The sequence below is a fragment of the Harmonia axyridis genome, chromosome 2, assembly GCF_914767665.1.
Source record: "Harmonia axyridis chromosome 2, icHarAxyr1.1, whole genome shotgun sequence".
NCBI classification, from domain to species: domain Eukaryota; kingdom Metazoa; phylum Arthropoda; class Insecta; order Coleoptera; family Coccinellidae; genus Harmonia; species Harmonia axyridis.
Genome location: NC_059502.1, coordinates 6,446,199 through 6,467,419, shown reverse-complemented (window position 1 = coordinate 6,467,419; position 21,221 = coordinate 6,446,199). Strand labels below are relative to the sequence as shown.

General features: G+C 36.0%; 1 protein-coding gene across 1 annotated transcript in view; it reads left to right on the top strand.

Moving 5' to 3' along the window:
* Positions 1-21,221, top strand: part of LOC123672938 (zwei Ig domain protein zig-8-like) — a 309,256-nt gene that overhangs the window by 42,029 nt on the left and 246,006 nt on the right. Inside the window, exon 2 of the mRNA XM_045607304.1 lies at positions 15,025-15,209. Within this exon, the coding sequence (XP_045463260.1) occupies positions 15,025-15,209 (185 nt within the window). The remainder of the gene's footprint in view (positions 1-15,024; positions 15,210-21,221) is intronic.

Here is a 21,221-nt window from a genome sequence, read left to right as displayed (position 1 = left end):
AAACGTTCCATGGTTAATCGAATTAACTGCTCTGATAGACGATTCTGTCGACGATAAAATGGACGTAGTGCGCGATACGTATTCCGCACAGAACCATTGTTTTCGAAATAAAATTGCACTATTTGCAAGTGTTGTTCCGGCGTGAGTCTATTTATGATGAATTGCCAAATCAAACTGAGAATAAATTATTCGACAGCTGTTGAATTTGTCGCCATCTTGAACAGTAATGCCAACTTAAAGTTATATACCTCGAAAAAAAAAACCCGTTAGTAGAGATGACAAGGCTTTTGGTCAAGAGATCTATTGTGCACCATATTATAGAACCTCCGAGCAGTAAAGCTTCAATAAACCTCAATACCTGGTCTTACATCCATTAAGTGTTCCGGTTTTAAGATCCGCAATCCAGGGTGTGACCTTTTTTTGTTTTGGACAGCATCTCAATTGCAAATAGAATGTTCAGCTGTCTAAGCATTAACATAAACGACAGGTATCGTCTTCCACTTTCTAACTGAAAAATAATTTTATAATAGGTTTATACGCTCAAAATACAGGCTTTGCTATGAGTAGTGGAACCAAGGGCCTGGATTTCTCCACCAGAACCTCAAAAAACAACGCTAGATTGATGGCATTCATTGGTCTAGCAAATGAATGAAATATGAGCTCAAGAGATCACCAATAGTTTTATGAACTCACCTACACTGTTATAGGCATTGTTGCTATTTCCCTGGTCAGCTACAAACTTGATGTTTTAGTGTTATTCATTTTGAATAACCCCTTTGTTCCTCTAATTGTCATTGAAGCACAAACAACTGACTACATCTGAGGGATTATCTTGCATCTTGTGTCTAACCAGATTTATTTATCTCCTATGGAACAGAAGATCAAACTAGTTTCTGGTTTTGAAAGTTGCTACTCACCTATCAACTTACAAAGCTGATCTTATCTACCTATGCCAAGTTGGGAAGAAGGTAAACATCTCCTCACAGGATTTTCAGAAGGATTCAATCCTGATTGACAGCTCCTCCACTGAAAATACTGAGCCGTGATGAATTCGCTCAAACTCTCCACACCATTCTTTCAGAATCTGCTTGATTAAAAAAAAAAACCTGTAACAATTCCGATCGTGAAATCCAGCCTCTACCAATTACCCCAACATGATGGAGGGATCTTAGTTGGCTTCCAGAACAAACGAATGAAAAGTTCTCCGAACGTTTCAGGTGGGAAAGAGAGCAATCAGAACTTTTCATAATCATTCATTCGAAAAGTTTCCATTCTAACAGTTTTCTGGAAGTTATAACGATTGTTTTATGCTGAAACTGTATTATCCAGATATTGTTCAATATCTCGACTTGCTTTCTTCTGGAGTTGGTGGATTTTTGTTATTCTGGGGGAATGCAGGGCTGGTGTGGAAAAAATTCACTTAGGTAGGTATTTTTGTTTTATTGAAACGGTGTAGTATTCGTTGGAGGGAAAAGTTCAAGGTTGATTTGAGTAACTTGATATTATATATTATTTTTCTTATTAATTTTTTATACTGAAGAACAAATTCTATATTATAAAAAAAGATCCAATTTGGCGAAGGTGACCATCGGGTTCAACACAGAAAGAGAATCACGTCATTAGAATTCCTCTAAGTATGTGGAAATTCACGATTCAATATCGTTCAATTATTAGGGCCAGTTGCACCATTTGCCTAAACATTGATTAAAAATTTAAACGTTGATTACTCTATGATTTCTCAAGAGAAATCAGAAATTAATCAATGTTTAGGCAAATGGTGCAACTGGCCCTTAGGATTTACTTCATAAAATCTGAGAATTCTATGAAAACTAAAATTATGTCCATGTCGACTTGAGTTGGGTCATAGAATACACACAAGCCACGCCTACCGGCTATTCTTGCTGTCAATTATCACGAATTTCTTCCAAAAAACTTACTAATCTATTAAAACTGAACTGAAATGTGGTAAATATTAAATTTCGAATGTAATCAAAGAGGTATTTAATAATTTATTTTTCAGAAATAACAAAAATCCAAAGCATATTGCATAACGAGATGGAAGGGAATATTTGGTTTCATATGAATATCCAGTCGAATGGAAAACACATTCTATTGGTGAAAAACTATCGAATAACTTCGAAAAATGGGGTAAAACGAAAATATTTTGCAGATAATTAAATATTGAAGTGGTTCACTAATAGGTACGAATGAATTCCGACGATATTACTTCAAAATCTAGAAAAACCTGGTAATCCTTGAGAATTTAGTATGAAAAGTATGTACCTACTTCTAACCATTTCAATGTGAACGAACAGTTTTCCAATCATTGGATGGGTTTCTTCAAGAATTCTGAACGATATCTTCAGAATCAACAATGCCATGAACCGGCTTTCCCGAGTAATGAGAGATTTCATTTTGATATAAAAAAAAACGAGTAAATTTCATGAGATATCAATGGATGTTTATTTCATTGTAAAGAGGAAGGTAATTCCATGATGGAAAACGATATCATATCATTTTACATGACCAATTCGACTATTTGTGACTATATGTCCTTGAAAACTTCACGAATGTCATTTTTAAGATCTAGAATCGATTGTTGGGCATTGACTTGGACCCTAGCTTTTACGTGGTAACGGGGCCACGTAAATATGAGATGTTGTGATTTAACACAACATGTCGGAGGACAATTGTAATCACCTCTACGAGAAATAAAACGACCAGAAAACTTTTCTTAAAAATTGCGATGGTTTCGTTTCTTCTGTGGCAGGTAGCGCCGTCTTGTTGAAAATAAACGTTCCTCATAAGAAAAATATAGTGAAAATACACTATCAATGCGCTGTTGAAGCGTGTATCGTTTCTTTTTCAGTAATTGCGTAAATTTTTAATTGTCAAATTTCAAAAAAGACAGCTGCAGTAGTAACAGCTATCCTTATAGCAGGCTTTTCAAAATAAAGCATCAGATAATCTATAATCGATGATACGACTAAATGATATATTTTATTCCAATTATCGAGGAAATTTGATAGATTCAACACGATGAAAAGCACTTCTCGAAACCAATACAAAATTTCTTTCATTTCGAGATTGAAAGTTTTTCCGAAAAACGGTTTGACGAGACATTAAATTGTTCAGTGGTGAAGAAAGATTTCAGAATATCATAATTTTCACTTTGAACAAAAAAAAAGTGTTTCGAAAAAAATAAGAGAACAAAACCGAGAAGGAGAACGCTCGGAAACTCCACGGAACAATCCAGGTGGCAAAAATAGAGCAATCCGAAATTTCCATAATCATCAATCCCTGGAAAGTTTCCATTGTAACGGTTTTTCCCGAAGTTACAACGATTGTTTTATGCCCAACTATATTATCCAGATATTGTTCAATATCTCGACTCGCTCTCTCTTACACTTTTGCGAGGGCGGAAATTTTCTTCCATCCTCGCAGAATGCAGTTCTGGGAGGCGGAATAATTCCCTGTAGTTTACGATTTCGCGTCCAAGATCGCCGGATCGTAATAAAAAGGGGCAATAAAAATCATTCTGTATTCCTGCAGCTTTACCTAGTAAACGTGAGGAAGCAGGTAGACGCTGTGTGCTGGGAGCTTTATGCAAATTGCGCATCTGCATTAGAGGAGTTATTGAGTACTTAGTTTGCGCTCCATTTACAATAAAAGGAAACAGAGGCTGTATTTATGAAGAATAAGAAGACTGGAACATAGAATAGGTAGGCGGATAGGGAGACAAAGTTGCGTCTATGACTGTGTGTCTTAGGAGAGTTCAAAACACTATTGGTTTTATTTATTTGCAAAGTTTTGTCTTGGACATGGCAGATATTCTCTTCTAAATTGGGACAATTAATATCATTCTGCATTCCTGCAGCTTTAACTTGTAAACGTGAGGAAGCAGGTAGACGCATAGCTCCCTGCACAGAGCTGGGAGCTTTATGCAAATTGCGCATCTGCATTAGAGGAGTTATTGAGTACTTAGTTTGCGCTCCATTTACAATAAAAGGAAACAGAGGCTGTATTTATGAAGAATAAGAAGACTGGAACATAGAATAGGTAGGCGGATAGGGAGACAAAGTTGCGTCTATGACTGTGTGTCTTAGGAGAGTTCAAAACACTATTGGTTTTATTTATTTGCAAAGTTTTGTCTTGGACATGGCAGATATTCTCTTCTAAATTGGGACAATTAATATCATTCTGCATTCCTGCAGCTTTAACTTGTAAACGTGAGGAAGCAGGTAGACGCATAGCTCCCTGCACAGAGCTGGGAGCTTTATGCAAATTGCGCATCTGCATTAGAGGAGTTATTGAGTACTTAGTTTGCGCTCCATTTACAATAAAAGGAAACAGAGGCTGTATTTATGAAGAATAAGAAGACTGGAACATAGAATAGGTAGGCGGATAGGGAGACAAAGTTGCGTCTATGACTGTGTGTCTTAGGAGAGTTCAAAACACTATTGGTTTTATTTATTTGCAAAGTTTTGTCTTGGACATGGCAGATATTCTCTTCTAAATTGGGACAATTAATATCATTCTGCATTCCTGCAGCTTTAACTTGTAAACGTGAGGAAGCAGGTAGACGCATAGCTCCCTGCACAGAGCTGGGAGCTTTATGCAAATTGCGCATCTGCATTAGAGGAGTTATTGAGTACTTAGTTTGCGCTCCATTTACAATAAAAGGAAACAGAGGCTGTATTTATGAAGAATAAGAAGACTGGAACATAGAATAGGTAGGCGGATAGGGAGACAAAGTTGCGTCTATGACTGTGTGTCTTAGGAGAGTTCAAAACACTATTGGTTTTATTTATTTGCAAAGTTTTGTCTTGGACATGGCAGATATTCTCTTCTAAATTGGGACAATTAATATCATTCTGCATTCCTGCAGCTTTAACTTGTAAACGTGAGGAAGCAGGTAGACGCATAGCTCCCTGCACAGAGCTGGGAGCTTTATGCAAATTGCGCATCTGCATTAGAGGAGTTATTGAGTACTTAGTTTGCGCTCCATTTACAATAAAACGAAACAGAGGCTGTTTTTATAAAGAAAAAGAAGACTGGAACATAGAATAGGTAGGCGGATAGGGAGACAAAGTTGCGTCTATGTCTGTTTGTCTTAGGATAGTTCACAACACTATTGGTTCCACTTATTTGCACAGTTTAGTCTCGGACATGACAGATATTCTCTTCTGAATTGGGACAATATGAATCATTCTGCATTTCTGCAGCTTTACCTAGTAAACGTGAGGAAGCAGGTAGACGCTGTGTGCTGGGAGTTTTATGCAAATTGCGCATCTGCATTAGAGGAGGATAAGAAGACTGGAACACAGAAAAGGTAGGCGGATAGGGAGACAAAGTTGCGTCTATGTCTGTTTGCCTTAGGCGAGTTTACAACACTTTTGGTGGGAGCTTGGGATATGTTTCACTTATTTGCAAAGTTTTGTCTTGGACATGGCAGATATTCTCTTCTTAATTGGAACAATAAAAATCATTCTACATTTCTGCAGCTTTACCTAATGAACGTGAGGTAGCAGGTAGACGCTCTCTGAAAGAGTTATTGAGTATTTAGTTTGCGCTCCATTTACAATAAAAGGACACAGGGGCGGTATTTATGAATAATATGAAGAATGGAACATTGAATTGGTAGGCTGATAAGAAGGCACCGTTGCGTCTATGGTAGTGTGTCTAAGATGAGTTTATCAAACTATTGGTGACCTCGTAAGAAATGTTGCACTAATTTGCAATGCCTTGTCTTGAAAATAAAAGATATATCTCTTCTGAATTGGGAATCATTGTGTATTCCTGTAGCTCAGCTCGGTGAATGTGAGAAAGCAGACATTTACTCTATGCTGGAAACTTTATGCAAACCGCGTATCTACATTATAGGAAGTAATGAGTACATAGTTTGTGCTCGTACACTGGTGAGTTCTGATGGGGACCTCAGGTCTAAGGTGACACCTCAACATTGAGTTGAGTTTGTTTGTGCTCCATTTGAAATAGGAAGAAACGAAGTATCTAAAAAGAATGAGCATACAACGAGTTGGTAACTGAACAGAAAGGTACACGAAGGGAGACAACAGTAACGTCTATGAATGTGTAAAAAAATCATAAGTTCATAAAATTATCGATCTGCTGCTAAGCTCATAATTCATTCATCTGCAAAGCCAATCAACCATTTGATCTAAGTTAATGATATAAAGATTCTATGAATTTTCCAAATTTTCGTAGTATGTATGTTGTGGTTAAGACCTGTCTACTGATTTTGTTTCTCTTGGACTTGCCTTGCACTGGACATCAATACTCAATATTGATGTCCAGTGCAAGGCAAGTCCAAGAGAAACAAAATCAGTAGACAGGTCTTAACCACAACATACATACTACGAAAATTTGGAAAATTCATAGAATCTTTATATCATTAACTTAGATCAAATGGTTGATTGGCTAGTGAGCAGCATTCTAGGAATGTACTACGACCAATTTAACATTCTGCTCAACAATTACAATCAAAGGGATCATTCATCATATTGGCAAATCTGGACTTGGCTGTCACTTCGTGGGGATTCAGAACTGGCTTGCCCAGAACTATGTGTTCCTTAGGCTGTCCAATCCTGGATATTAGTATAGTTTGTGTTAAACTATTTCCATGCCCGATTTGCAGAGTCTGTAAATTTCAAATTACTTCGTTAGTCGTCAAACTTTTTCTGCGGACACCCTGTCCAACAATTTTAAATCCAATTGAATTAGTGTGGGGTGTGATAAGGAAAATATTGTACACTCCGGAACATTCTCATCTCATATGAGGAATACAGCTGCTATGAGTCGCACTCTTTTTTTTCCAGATAATCAGGGTGAAAATAATATTTTTTCGGAGCGTGACACTTCTAACGTCGACTCGTTCATTTCCCGGAACCAATCTTAGCGTCAAACTGCCCTAAAAACGGATCGGTTCTCTATATCCAATAATTAAAACCATCTCCCCTCATTAAACTGTTGAGAATTCCTTTCATCTCTCCAGCCCTGAACGCTTTTCTGGTTCATCCTTTGTTTTCCCTGCAAATAAACGGTTGAAAGAGCCTCGAAAATTTGATTGAGAGCGATGTCCCATGGTGAAATTAATATCATTGTCTCCTTCCCCCTTTTTCTCGACAATTTAGCAGAACTCCAAAATTGGATTAATGCAACCCAAGGCCGTTTTCTGCCATTCCTTCGGATCTTTTTTTAGGTAGAAGGTGAGGTATTATGATTATTTGATTGGAAGTCGGATGTCACATGATGAAATATGGTATCGGACCCCCGCAGAGGTTGGTGGGTTATTATAAAAGTCTAAAAATAGGCTGCGAAAAGATGTGAAACCCTACGCATCAATCAGAATTGCATTCACACCCTTGTCCACTCCTGTATGAAAGGAGGAGCCTCAAGGACTTCATCGTGACACGTCAACTTTATCTGATTTGATTATGATGGATTTCATTCCATTGTAGCCCAGTGGCGCTTCGTCAAAAACTATATTATTACATAAGTATTGACCTACACAGATGAATAATACTACTCACAATTAGAAAAATTCAGAATATCGACAACCAGTTATTCATATCAAAACAATAAACATAAACACTCAATAATTCAACTAATAAACCAATTGAAAAGTTTACGGTCTACCATAGTAGAACACATTTTTTTGGCAAAATTCGATTTTATTATCCAACATAGTTGCCTTCGAAGGCGATACAGCGAATATAGCCATCTTCCAACTTTTCGATACCATATTTGTAGTACGATTTGTCTTTCGCTTCAAAATAGGCCTCAGTTTCGGCGATTACTTCTTCATTGGCGCTAAATTCCTTTCCAGCGAGCATTTTTTTGAGTTCTGAGAACAAGAAAAAGTCGCTGGGGGCCAGATCTGGTGAAAAAGGTGGATGGAGGAGCAATTCAAAGCCCAATTCATGCAATTTAGCAATTGTTTTCATTGATTTGTGACATTGTCTTGATGTAACAGCACCTTTTTTCTTCAAATGGGGTGAAATGATGGAGCCATGTTTCAAACATTGTCTCATATCGACGTAAAAATTCAGGTTTATTGCACTTAGACAGCTTCAAACACTGCTCAGAATCATTAACACGTTGATTCTTCTGATTGATTGTGAGCACGCGCGGCATTCATTTTGCACACCTTTTTAATGTACAAATATTCGTGAATGATATGATGTACACGTTCAGATGATATCTTCACAATGTTTGATTTCTCGATAAACTTCACTTTACGGTTATTTTGTGAATTTTTTTTATTTTTTCGGCGGTGACAGCCTCTTTTGTGCGTCCACTGCGTTTTCCGATTCGGTGCTCATTTCACCACGTTTAAACTTAGCTTACCAATAAATGAAGGTTGCTTTTCCTGGTGCAGAACCCGGAAACTCTTCATCAAGCCAAGATTTTGCTTCAACTGTATTTTCCCTTCTAAAAACCAATATATTAGCAGCACACGAAATTCTTTTTTTCCCATCTTTTTCAAATAATAAGAGTAGCTCACAATAGCTCACAAACTAATGGTCGTCCTGCTGTCAAATTTTGACACGTATCGTTTGAAGGTTGGTACTAACTAAAAATCATATGGATTTAATACTAGCACCGCCATCTGTGCATCCGATCGAGGACTTTTCAATTGGCCTACTCTAAGAACTCGTATAATAACAAGTGATTTATGAGAAGTTAAAAGAACTTCTGTCTCCTACGCCAACTCCTATTTTCATCAATGAGACTAAGCGTGAGAGATACGAGATATTTTGTGTTATGTAGCAGCATGGATTGATCTCCTTATAGCCAAAACATATAAAATTGAACAGGATGCTCAATCTGTTCAGCTGAATACACCCCACATCTCCTATCACCCATTTAAATCTCCCCAAATATCAATCTCCTCCAATAAATTATCTCGTCATCCTCACAGCGTCTTCTACATAGCGCTACATCCCCTGACAAATACCCTTAAATCCATACCACCAAGATATACAGGGTGAGTCTTTGACTTGTACATATATTTTAACCGTAGATTCTTGAGGTCAAAAGAAACACTTTTTTCATTTACCATTTTTTCCGATTCGGCTCGGTTGAAAAGATATGGCCATTTTAAGTTTTCATAATGAGCTATGCCGAACCTGGAAATCAGCCCACTGAAGTTTTTCCAAGCATAAATTTATACCATTTGAACTTTGGAAATGGGTTACTATATTAGCAAAACAAGCATAAACTCACTTTTTCCATTCCCTTTGGTGACCGAAGTATTATTTTCAATATAATAAATGAGTTATAGCAATTTCGTGGGAGATAAATATGTTGATTATTTTTCTCTTGATTTCTATTTTATATTCGATAATAATAAAAAATTCAGCTTGCAACCACCCATATTAAATCTTATATTCATATCCAATCATTTATTTTCGCTTTTTCACCTCTTTTCGTATAAGAGTTAACAATTCATATAACCTTTAATTTTCATAAAGGTAAATAAACATAAATGATAATCATCTGTGGACTTTCCACGTTGCCAAGTTTACAGTCACAAAACACTATAATGACAAAAAACCTACAGAATAATAAGCTAAATCTATGTACATATGAATACTAATCATCTCGCATCTGTAATGTTATGTTTAAAGGTTATGTTATGTTTTGTCAATAAAATTCAAGAAACCCAACAAACGGTTGAAGTTTTGTACATTACTAGAAATTTGGGCTAATTGAGTATATTTTGTTATCTAGAGGTCAGCAAAAAAGTGGTATTCAAACCAGTGTTCAATTTGAATTCTTATTATCATGGAATCAGTGAGAAAAGTTTTAAATTTTTAGGGTAGCAAGAAGTGTAAGAACGCTTGCATTTTGGATTGAATGAACCCAGAATACTTTATCTAAGTACCTACACAATAACTTAGCTCGAAAATGAAAAGGCAGTTTCATGAATGGATTTATGTGGAAGATGGAATCACCTCTGTATCACACAGAGGTAATTTTGTGATGGAAAAATTCCGATTTTATCTTGTTAAAAATAACAGTAGTATGAGAAGGAATAAATAATTTCCAGAAGGAAATGAATTTTTTTCCTTTTTCATCCTAGAAGCTTATAAGTTTCATGAATCTTCAATATTCCATTATTGATTAATTATTGATCTTGATTTTTGTATTAAAAATGAAATGGTGGTATTCAATATGAATATCCACTATTGAATATTCTGCTTCTTTCAACTCACTGAAGTTTTTTATTTATTTTCACGTTAAAACAATTTTGGCCCTCTTAAAAGTATGTCAATCAAATGTTCTAGGATGAAATTATCGAATAGCAAATGGATAGAAGTATTCAATCACGTAAAAATGAAATTTTAGGATGTATTGTTATGTATCGATGAAAGCTCAGAAGACTGGAAGAAGATTATAGTAATGTTTGGCAGCAGCAGTTTTTAATGGGATTTCATATCTTGATTGGTGTTATTTTATAAGGAGCCTAGTTTGTCAAAATTTACTTGAAAATGAGTTTCGATCAGAATTATTCAAAATAGAATATTAACTTTAATGAAATATCTTCATATTATAGGGCTGTGCCAAAGCTCAGTAATTTGTTATCATGAAAATATTTTAAATCCTTTTCTTCTTAGTGTTCACTAATGCCAATATTCTGTCTGAAAATTTGATACCCAATAGGTAACTCCAAAAAATGCTCTCGAGTACTTTCGATAATAAAGAAGCAATTAGTCTTTCCTTAATATTATCAATGTTATAATCAACAACTTCGAAAATTTTATTTTCCTGAAGATGGTAAAATGGTATTCGGCTAGAAAAAAGGAAGTACAATGTACAAGTAAATTTACTTGTTTGTTATCGAACAGATAAACTGAAAATATTATGAAACTTCCCAACAATTATGTAATCTTTTTTTTTTGTTTTCACATATCAACTACATGTAAAATAAATTTTGAATTCTTGTAAGGTATACCTTTTTTTCAAAAGTACTCAATAAACTGAAGCTTTTGATAAACTTATCGAAAGATTAACAGTGACTTGAAATCATGTATTATTGCCAAATCCACTCTTTTACTATGAATCCAGTGCCCTACAGTAGGTATACAACATTCAAAGCAATTTGAAATAAACATTTTTCATTACTGAAACAAAAAAATGCATATCAAAAAACAAGAATTGAAGTACAAACTACCATAATAATAAATTGCCTTTATTTTCATTTAATTTATAAATAACCAGGTTTAACATTTTTTACTGTTAAACTTCTTACGTAGATTCATTTAGCAGATGTATTGTGCGAAATAAAAAACATTCAATATTTAGCCAATAATTATTAAATTAGGCCTGCCATTATTCGAGTTTATTCTCAATGATTCCTGATCTCAGATGTATTCATTATATTATTATAATATCTATAAACCAAGGACAGTAACTACAAACTATGTGTATGCCTTAAAATATCAATAGCTATTGATTCTGAAACATATGGATTGGATCAGTACATGTACTAGATAATAGGATAGGATCTGGGTTAATGGTGAAATCAGTAACTTTTAAATTATTTTTCAGTTCATCAATGAGTATGAAGTTTGAATAAGTATTCATTACAGAACTAGTGCTTCACTTATTCAAGTAGTTGAATTTATCAACAGAATCATTGTATTGTAGATTTTTGGTTATTTCAATTAATCAATTTACTTTTCCATTCATTATATGGAAGAATTATCCTTATGAAATCATGAGCACCTCACAGCAAACTGTTTCCGGTTGGATTTGATTTGAAGGGGTTCATGATTCTCTTTAAATACAGGTCATCTGAAACTTCTCTGTATCTAGTGGGCAATCATCTTCACGAAATAAATCACGAAGGAAAATCGTCGTCCAATTAAATTCATTATGGTGTTTTTCTGAATGATTCGATGAATTATTAGGAGATCTGAAAAAATACAATAATTATTCAATATATTATTTATATTATATAACTTAGTAACTTACTTACGCCGAACTATGTTGTTTCTTATTGAAACATAAAATATTTTCGAATCAAATATCGAATTCTTCCATTTGTTTGCCAAACATAACCACACTTCTTCGAGATTTCTCAAATTTTCAGTTTGGCCATGCGCATAGAGTAATAATCTCTGAGGCCATGCGCAATAGTTCAAATCGTTCATAACATACGGTAATCTAGCATATTATGACTTATTTTATTATACAAAATTCGATTTAACATTTCGGATGATACTAATTATTACATTTAATGAAATTCATAATAAAATAAATTTATTAATTCATAAATTTGATGGTTTGTTTAAAAAATTATTCGAGATTCTTCTATGTTGATCGGTCATGCGCATAGAATGATCCGAAAACAATTGAAATTCGAATTTATGGTATCATGATTTCTGTTGCTCTGTTTAATGTAAATGATAAGTATTAAGTGTATTTAGTTTGTTAAGTGATACCTAAGTGCGTTTAACTTGTTAAGTGTTAAGTGTGTTTAGTTTGTTTAGTGTAAGGTGTCTGTTTAGTGTAAAGTGTTTGTTTGTGAAGTGTGTTAAGTGGAAATTAGCAGAATGTATTCTAACCAGGAGATGGTAGATATGTTGGAATGCTATTTCACAAATGGAAAAATAGCGAGAAGAGCTAAAGAAGAGAGAGGCTGTTTCCAAATAGGAGACAGCCAAATGAGAGAACTTTCGTAAGGATTGTTCAAAGATTGCGTGATCATGGAATTGAATTTTCTCAATGGGTGAGCTTATTCAAATCACTTTATTTTCAAACTAAGTCGGCTGGTTCCCTCACTTGTCAATGCAAATTCAGTGTTTCAATCCATGATTTTTGACCTGACAACGTAGCAAATATTCATTTCTGTGAGTCTTTTCTATCAGAGTTGCAATTAGCCAAAGTACCCAATTTTTTTAATTTCACAGATTTTTTTTTTTTTTTAAACACATATTACTCGAAAACGGCTCAATATACGAGAAAATATGAAGAATACTTTTATTTTTCAAATTAGCTAAATATCCTTCAATGAACGTCCTAGTTACTTTTAAGAGTTCGGTTCTTTGAATTTCTGGTATTTTTATAGGATGAAGTGTTCATAATGAAGAAACGGGGAGATGTGGATAAAATTTTGTGTACGGAGAAGATTCATCACATACATGAAAAACTATATCCCGAAATTCATTTTTTTCTATACAACCATTTCCGAGATATAACGGAAAATGACATTTTTTTATCGATTTTCAACAGCCTGTATCTTTTTAACCGGGCCGAATCGGAAAAAATGGTAAATGAAAAAAGGGTTTCTATTGACCTCAGGAATCTTCGGTTGAAATATATGTACAAGTCAAAGACTCACCCTGTATAGTGGCGTTGATCCCCAGTTCACTCCTCACCATCGATTCACAACATATTAAACCGCCAGTAACCTGGAGAAAATCACCAGGAGATCACGGTCGATGCTAGCGCCCTCTTCCAGCTTTTGATGACTCTTTCAACTCCGAGCGTTTTCACGAATAAGTCTAACTAAGCGTAAGAGATACGGGGCGTGTTGTGTTTGTTTATACTCACGGAGATTAAAATGATGGCTGTGCGGTGTGCAGTGAAAAATAGGGACACGTATTCGGTTCATAACTTGAGTTGGAAGTTTGTATCAAAGTTCGTGACGTGCCTGGAGGTTAAAGCATTCACTACACGAGCGGTCTAGGCGGAGTTTTGGTCGGAGTTGTCCGGTGAATACTGATTCCTATCGAGAGTTGTATAGGTATTCAAATTATTCGATTTTGTTTTGTTATATCCAATGGGGAATAGTAATACGTGGAAATTTTGAACTTGCCTGAAAATCCTCAAATTTTAGAATATATTTAGTATATTTTCATATGAAGCATAGAATATCTCAATTAGTTTGAAAAAATTATCAAGTTGGGAAGGCTAAGAATGAAAGGGAGAATATTGTTGGGCTTTCTCCATTGGCTTCTCAAACTCTTCTGCTATTTTTGGGAAGCTCATTCCTATGAGCTAGATGCACAACAGTGTGTGTTTTCGATTTTATTAGGCGAATTGAAAAGTCCCCGGTCTGATGCATAGATGGCGGTGCTAGTATTGAATCCATATGATTTTTAGTTAGTACCAACCTTCAAACGATATGTGTCGAAATTTGACAGCAGTCCGACCATTAGTTTGTGAGATATTACAGTCAGCTGGCAAGGTTATAACTATTATAAAGTGTTATTGGATCGTTTGAAGAGTGAAATCGTAAAAAAGTCCCCATTTGAACAAAAAAAGGTGCTGTTTCATCAAGACAAGGCGCCGTGTCATGAACCAATGAAAACAATCGCAAAATTGCATGAATTGGGCTTCGAATTGCTTCTGCATCCACCGTATTCGCCATATCTGGCCCCCAGCGACTTTTTCCTGTTCACATTCCTCAAAAGAATGCTCGCTGGAAAGAATTTTAGTGGGCAAGTGAAAAACTGCTCTCATATGAGTTGTGGAGAAATTAATACAATCTGAAAAACATGTTGAGCAGAAGCATTTGCTAGCAATGTCAACAAAAGTTTATGGACACAAAACCCACGAGGTTAGTGAGGTCTAACTAGACTAACACGGAGATGTTTAAGGGATTTTTATCTCTGAATTCGTGTGAATGTCCCATAATAAAACCCATACTTGTTTACTATGCTGTCAATGTATAGCCTAAAGCACATTTTCGCGTCGTCCATAACACCCAAAAATTTTATGACACCCACTGCACTCACAGTTTCCCCACTCAAAATGGAGATCAGTTTACATAACAAACGCAATTCATGCAGCTATTTCACTACAAAAGGTGTATAATAAGTGTGAGTAGAAACAAACACAAAGTACCTTGTATCTCTCACGCTCAGTTAGGTTAGGTGAAAACGCTTGAGGATCTTCCAGGCGTATATTAAATCAAGGAATTGCATTCTGCCTCAACCCATCACACATTTTCTCTGGGATGACTATCAATAACGCAATTTTTCTCTCTTACAGTTTTTTTCACGTGGATAACTTGCATAGACGCAGACGTCGGTTCGAAAAAATTTCGGGACTTTCTCCAGGAATGGCCTACACCGGGCACAGGCCCGTATTTCGAAATGTCGGATTCAAATGTGACAGGACTCGTTGGAAAGACAGTTCTACTACACTGCCGCGTCAAGAACCTAGGAAACAGAACGGTAAGTCAATTTTTTTCCTTTGTATCTGGTTTTTGAAATGGTATCTCTGTGTTTGTTTACATTTCTTTTGAGGATTTTGGAAAACGAACAATATATGATAGCTATACCGGGAAGCCCATGAAAACAGTCCCTAGTATGTGAATAATGGTTAATGAATTAAATTAATTTCATGACATCCAGACAATTTTTCAATTCCGGAAAAAGTAACTCCTTTAGCGGGACTCGAACGCACAACCTCCGAATAACTAGTCCGATGCTCAAACCACTAAGCCACCGAGGAAGCTGAAGATTCTTCGCAATGAGTAACCACTAATCCCAGAGTATATACCTAGTATCCAGTGTATAATTTCGTAATTGCGAGTTTTTTCTGGAAAATACTTGACGGGAATTGTCACTGCGTTCTTCGGGAAAAACTCATACTAAGTTGTAACTATTCGACTATTTTATGTGGGTAATCCTGTATACGATGCAAATATGATAATAATATACAGGGTGTTTCACCATTGAAGCGACGATCTATTGCGGTTGAACGCTAAGATTTTCGAATTATTTTTCGACATAGTATCATAAGGCTTCATATGAGCTACATTTTCGAATTGTTTGGAAAAACACGGGGTGTGCCCAAACATTAATATCGGGCTTATTCCAAATTGTATTCTATTGTTTCATTGGGAAGCAAATTTTATTTTTCTCAAAAAATTCTCTACCAAATGAGAAAATTAAATATAGGATGTGCCATTTAGAAAAAGTCCGAAATCAACGTTCGAATGAATCATCTCATTTTGAACATTCAGTAAAATTCTCAATGATTATCAGAAAGTCAGGAAGTACCTCCGTTAATATAGTTTTTTATTTCAAAATTTCATTCAAATAGATTCGATAATTACAATTCTACATTGCTTTAAAATATCATTTGCTTTTTTTTACCGAGAAAATTTGCCTGCAATCTGAAAAAATCTCCAAGTTTTCTAAAATAGAAAAATTTTTCAAAAAACGAAAATTGGAACGAATCTGAAAGTTTTTCCAAAAATTCTTTTCTGCCAACAAAGCTCAACTATGAAATTTCAAGTGTATATTATCTCGATTTTTTCTTTGAATTATTCTAACGAACTGATTTCGTGAACCACCCTGTATTGTTATATTTGATGCTGATCTGGGTTTGAAATAATGAACTGAAATGTTAAATTAATCATTTCTGGAACAGAACTCTTCACATGGCATACATAACGTTTTTTTTTTCAGTTGAGTGTAGTGACTTTCTTCCCACTTGAACTTAGTACTAAAAAAAATCTCTACCTACTTCAGGATGAAATTCCCCAAATCTGTTTCGACCGAAACCTCCCGTACTTACGCCAAGAGGCGATAACAGAATTCCTTCTCCCCTCACTTAACTCACCCCGCACTAGCGTATCGCCAACGCCTGAGTTTTATAGCTCGGAAAAAACCATCGGAGGCAATCGCTAGTGACAGCCTCGGCTAGACTTCACACCCACAAAATGATCCGGGCGAACCGGCGATCGAAATATCGAAGTTTTACGCCAACTTCATCACGTTCTATGGGGGCTGGCAACCTCGCCGCATTAGAGAGTTTTTTCTAGTGTTATAAGAGTTGCTTCCCCTTTTCGATGTGTGTGATCGAATATTCTATGCTTTCGTATGGGTTGACTCTGTTTAATATTGTTTATAGTATTATTGGCGTTTGAATTGATTTTTTCTTGTTAATTAGAAATTCAAAAGAAAAATAGAAATATATCTTATGGAATGATAAAAAACTTTTTCAAGAATTCTCAATGTATTACCATAAAATACTCTTCAGCACTGTCAAGTTCGCTTCTGAATATTAGTTTTGTGCCACTAACCTAAGTTAATATAGGTGTTTTAAATTTGCCAATGATAATCTGACATGAGAAGTTTGTGGATGAAGAATTCAGGACCATTTAAAGCATTGTTATCCATAAAACTCACAACTTGATTTTACCCAATTTGAATTATTTTAGAGATGAAAGGTTTTCCAATAGGAGGTTTCATTTTGATGAAAGATAATCACACCAAGAGCCCAAAAACCTATCCAAATAGTGACATGTTGAGGATAGAAGGGCTTCTCAATAATTACTTTTGGATTTTCCGTGCCCTAAACGCTACAAATCTGCTTTTTAACGTTGCCTCCGAGGTGAAAATGGTCCTCACTGCAGATGGTTTCTCGATGAAAATCCGGATCATTTGGATGCATTTCAAGGACCCAATCAACGAATATATGACGTTGCTGGTGATCGAGCGACTTGAGCTTTTGTGTTAACTGAACTTGAAATACCTTGAGACCTATCTATTTATGCAAAATACGGTGTTATGTTGTTTGTGGAATGCATAATTAACAATATTGACGAGGAATCGAAAACTTGAGTTTTCGTCTACACTACAGTAGCAATATTCTGAGTTGTACTTCAGCGATGCACTTGGTTTAGATTCTCCACATCACTAACTTGTCCCAATAGTTCGAATTTTCTATCAGTTTCACTATTGCCGGCTGAGAAGGTGCTTCATGACGACCCAAAAGTGCATTAGTTTTGCGTACTCTGACTACCACATTTCTGTAGTGAATTTAAACAGTTTAAATGCGTTTGTTCAGGCATGTATTGTTACATTTTCAGTAAAAGCGTAGTTTTTACTTATTATCGAAAGCCAACACTTTCAAAAGTGACAGCTTCTCAGATAGCGGAGTATTAAAAAGAAACCTCTGATTGGAAAACTCTTCATCATGCTGGCAAAATATACAAGAACGTCTCGTTTTCTTGTGGAAATACTCTTTCTGTTTACTCATGTCGGCAAAACTAACAGCCTAGCAGCAATATTTTGACAAATTCATAAAATTCTAATGAAGTGAAGTTACTTTTCTGGTTGTTGGACAATTAAGATGTATTTATTTATTCTGGTGAAATACTATGTCAAATATTATTCGAAAAAAAATGTCTCTCCAGTATATTTCATGGTATTTTCAAGATTGATATTCTTTCTCAAATTCGCCATTATTCTTGGATTGTTCTTGATTTCGTTAACAAATTACCAAAGCAACAAACTTTAATGCCAGCAAAATTTTCTCTAATGACGAAAAAGCCATTTTACTTGAACATCGAAATTAAAAATTTCACAGGTAGAAACGAGGAAGAAAAACAACATTCGGCTAATAACACATTCTCGCAACCTTCTACCTTTTAACCATTTCTAATGGCAGCGAACACGAACTAACCCTACTATTTTCGTCTTCCCCCAAACAAAGCCAAATCGGATATTCCATTCGCGATAAGACAACCGAACTGCATAAAGTGGCCACTTTATTGGGAACTTCCAACGTGCATCCGACAGAGGATATTTCTGGCTCCACCGAATGGCGTGAATGTATGATAATGAAACTTCCGCCCGTTGCGAATTTAACAGCCAGAAATTGGTGTTGCCAAGACTGCAACAGTTCCTAATTTCAGATCGACGCCAAGGAAATTCATTAGCAAAGAATTATACGAGTGTGCATGGAACTTCTGCAGAGGCATTCTGTTCCAACTTTGCGAAATGAGAAATACTCTTTCGCCAGCTTATTTCCACTGGCTGGAATCGTGCTTGGGCGGAAGAACTTTAGGGGGCGAGTTTAATAAGGAAGGATGCTTGATGGATGTGAGAGAACTGCAAGGCAGGACCGATATATGTCATTTGATGTTAGATGATGTTGAATTGCACCGGAACATATCAACTCTTTAAGACTATTTTGTCATTTGATTATATTCTTTCAACTTGGCATTGTAAAGGGTGTTTTTTTAGAGCTATAGAACTTTGAATTGCAATGAAACAACGATGGATTATTCGATTGACATGAATTTTATTTATCCGCAAGATAATCTTGTGGCATTTTATTTTTAATATGATTTCTGGCATATGACCGCCACGGCTGGCTCGGATGTAGTCCAATCTGGACGTCCAATTTTCGATGACTTTTTCCAACATTTGTGGCCGTATATCGGCAATAACACAGCGAATGTTGTCTTCCAAATGGTCAAGGGTTTGTGGCTTATCCGCATAGACCAATGACTTTACATAGCCCCACAGAAAGTAGTCTAGTGGTGTTAAATCACAAGATCTTGGAGGCCAATTCACAGGTCCAAAACGTGAAATTAGGCGGTCACCAAACGTGTCTTTCAATAAATCGATTGTGGCACGAGCTGTGTGATATGTTGCGCCGTCTTGTTGGAACTACAGCTCCTGGACATCATAGTTGTTCAATTCAAGAATGAAAAAGTTAGTAATCATGGCTCTATATCGATCACCATTGACTGTAACGTTCTGGCCATCATCGTTTTTAAAGAAGTACGGACCAATGATTCAACCAGCCCATAAAGCGCACCAAACAGTCAGTTTTCCTGAATGTAACGGTGTTTCGACATACATTTGAGGATTAGCTTCACTCCAAATGCAGCAGTTTTGTGTTGACGTAACCATTCAAGAAGTGCGCTTCATCGCTAAACAAAATAAAATGGACGTAGTGCGCGATATGTATTCCGCACAGAACCATTATTTTCGAAATAAAATTGCACTATTTGCAAGCGTTGTTCAGGCGTGAGTCTATTCATGATGAATTTCCAAACCAAACTGAGAATAAATCACTTGACAGCGGTTAAATCGATCGCCATCTTGAACAGTAATGCCAACTTAAAGTTATATACCTCGAAAAAAAAACACCCGTTACAACAGCACTTCACAATAAAATGCTTCACTCGTGTACAAACAATAGCAAAATTCTGTAATAAATAAACTCGAAATGAAAATAAGTCACAGCTCATTTAAGTTAAAAATGCACTATTCCAAAGGATAATCCCTTTTGATCGAGCACTTCCCCAACAAGAAATAAAGGCGTGTTTACGGTCCCTACATAGCCAGAAACTAACTCAATCCCGAATGACATTTATGTACTAACAATCCTACAATCTCCGACCGCCACTAGCGACCTCTGCAGTTCCAACCCCGGCCGCCAATTAGACATGAAACATTCATTAGGAATGTCCCGTCGAGAAAGGAGAACGCCTGCAGCCCTAATTCGAAGTCATTAACGCCAACGTGAGTTTTGACAGAACGGATCATAATCGTTCAAGAATAAGAACAATCAAGGCTCTGTTGGATGCTGATCTCTGATACGGATGGGGAGGCACGTGTAGAGGTGCTCTTTGAACGTTTGCTAGGCATCATTATGGGAGGCGAGAACAAGATGTTATCCGGCGAATGGAGGGCTGTGCACTTGGGGAGAAACAATGTTGTGTACGTGGCACAGTTCCTTCCAACGATCGGGTATTAGTGGAGTTGGATCATTTCGGAGAATTTTTATGGTTCGTTGAGCTGTTTCACCTGAGGTGGGTCAATAATTAGGAAGCTCGATGGATTGTATTGTGGAATAGTTTTGCTGTAAATCGATTTTTTTTTTTGGGTATCGCGTTTTCGTGGGGATTATTAAAACACTGGTGGACGACAGACGACAACTTCATTATGGTAAAGCACTTGGAAACATTTTTGAACACTTTATTAACTCAACTAGCCATCTTTCCGTAACTTACTCCGCTGAACTCTCCTTTTCCTAGATTACAAACATAAAATCATATTGTATACCGTGAATTTCTTCTTCCTTTTCTTATTCTCTAAGTTGTATGCCTGCGCAATGGTATCATGATACCTGCACACTGATTAGGTTAGGGGAAAGATATTTTCTATTGTATCTTTCTCAGAACCCTATGAATGAGAAAGTTGTATCCACATGTATCACGAAAGACCATTGTTACACTACATTTATAACGGGTGTTTTTTTAGAGGTATATAATTTTAAGTTGGCATTACTGTTCAAGATGGCTACCGATTTAACAGCTGTCAAATGATTTATTCTCAGTTTGGTTCGGCAATTCATCATGTATAGACTCACGCCTAAACAACGGTTGCAAATAGTGCAATTTTATCTCGAAAATAATGGTTCTGTGCGGAATACGT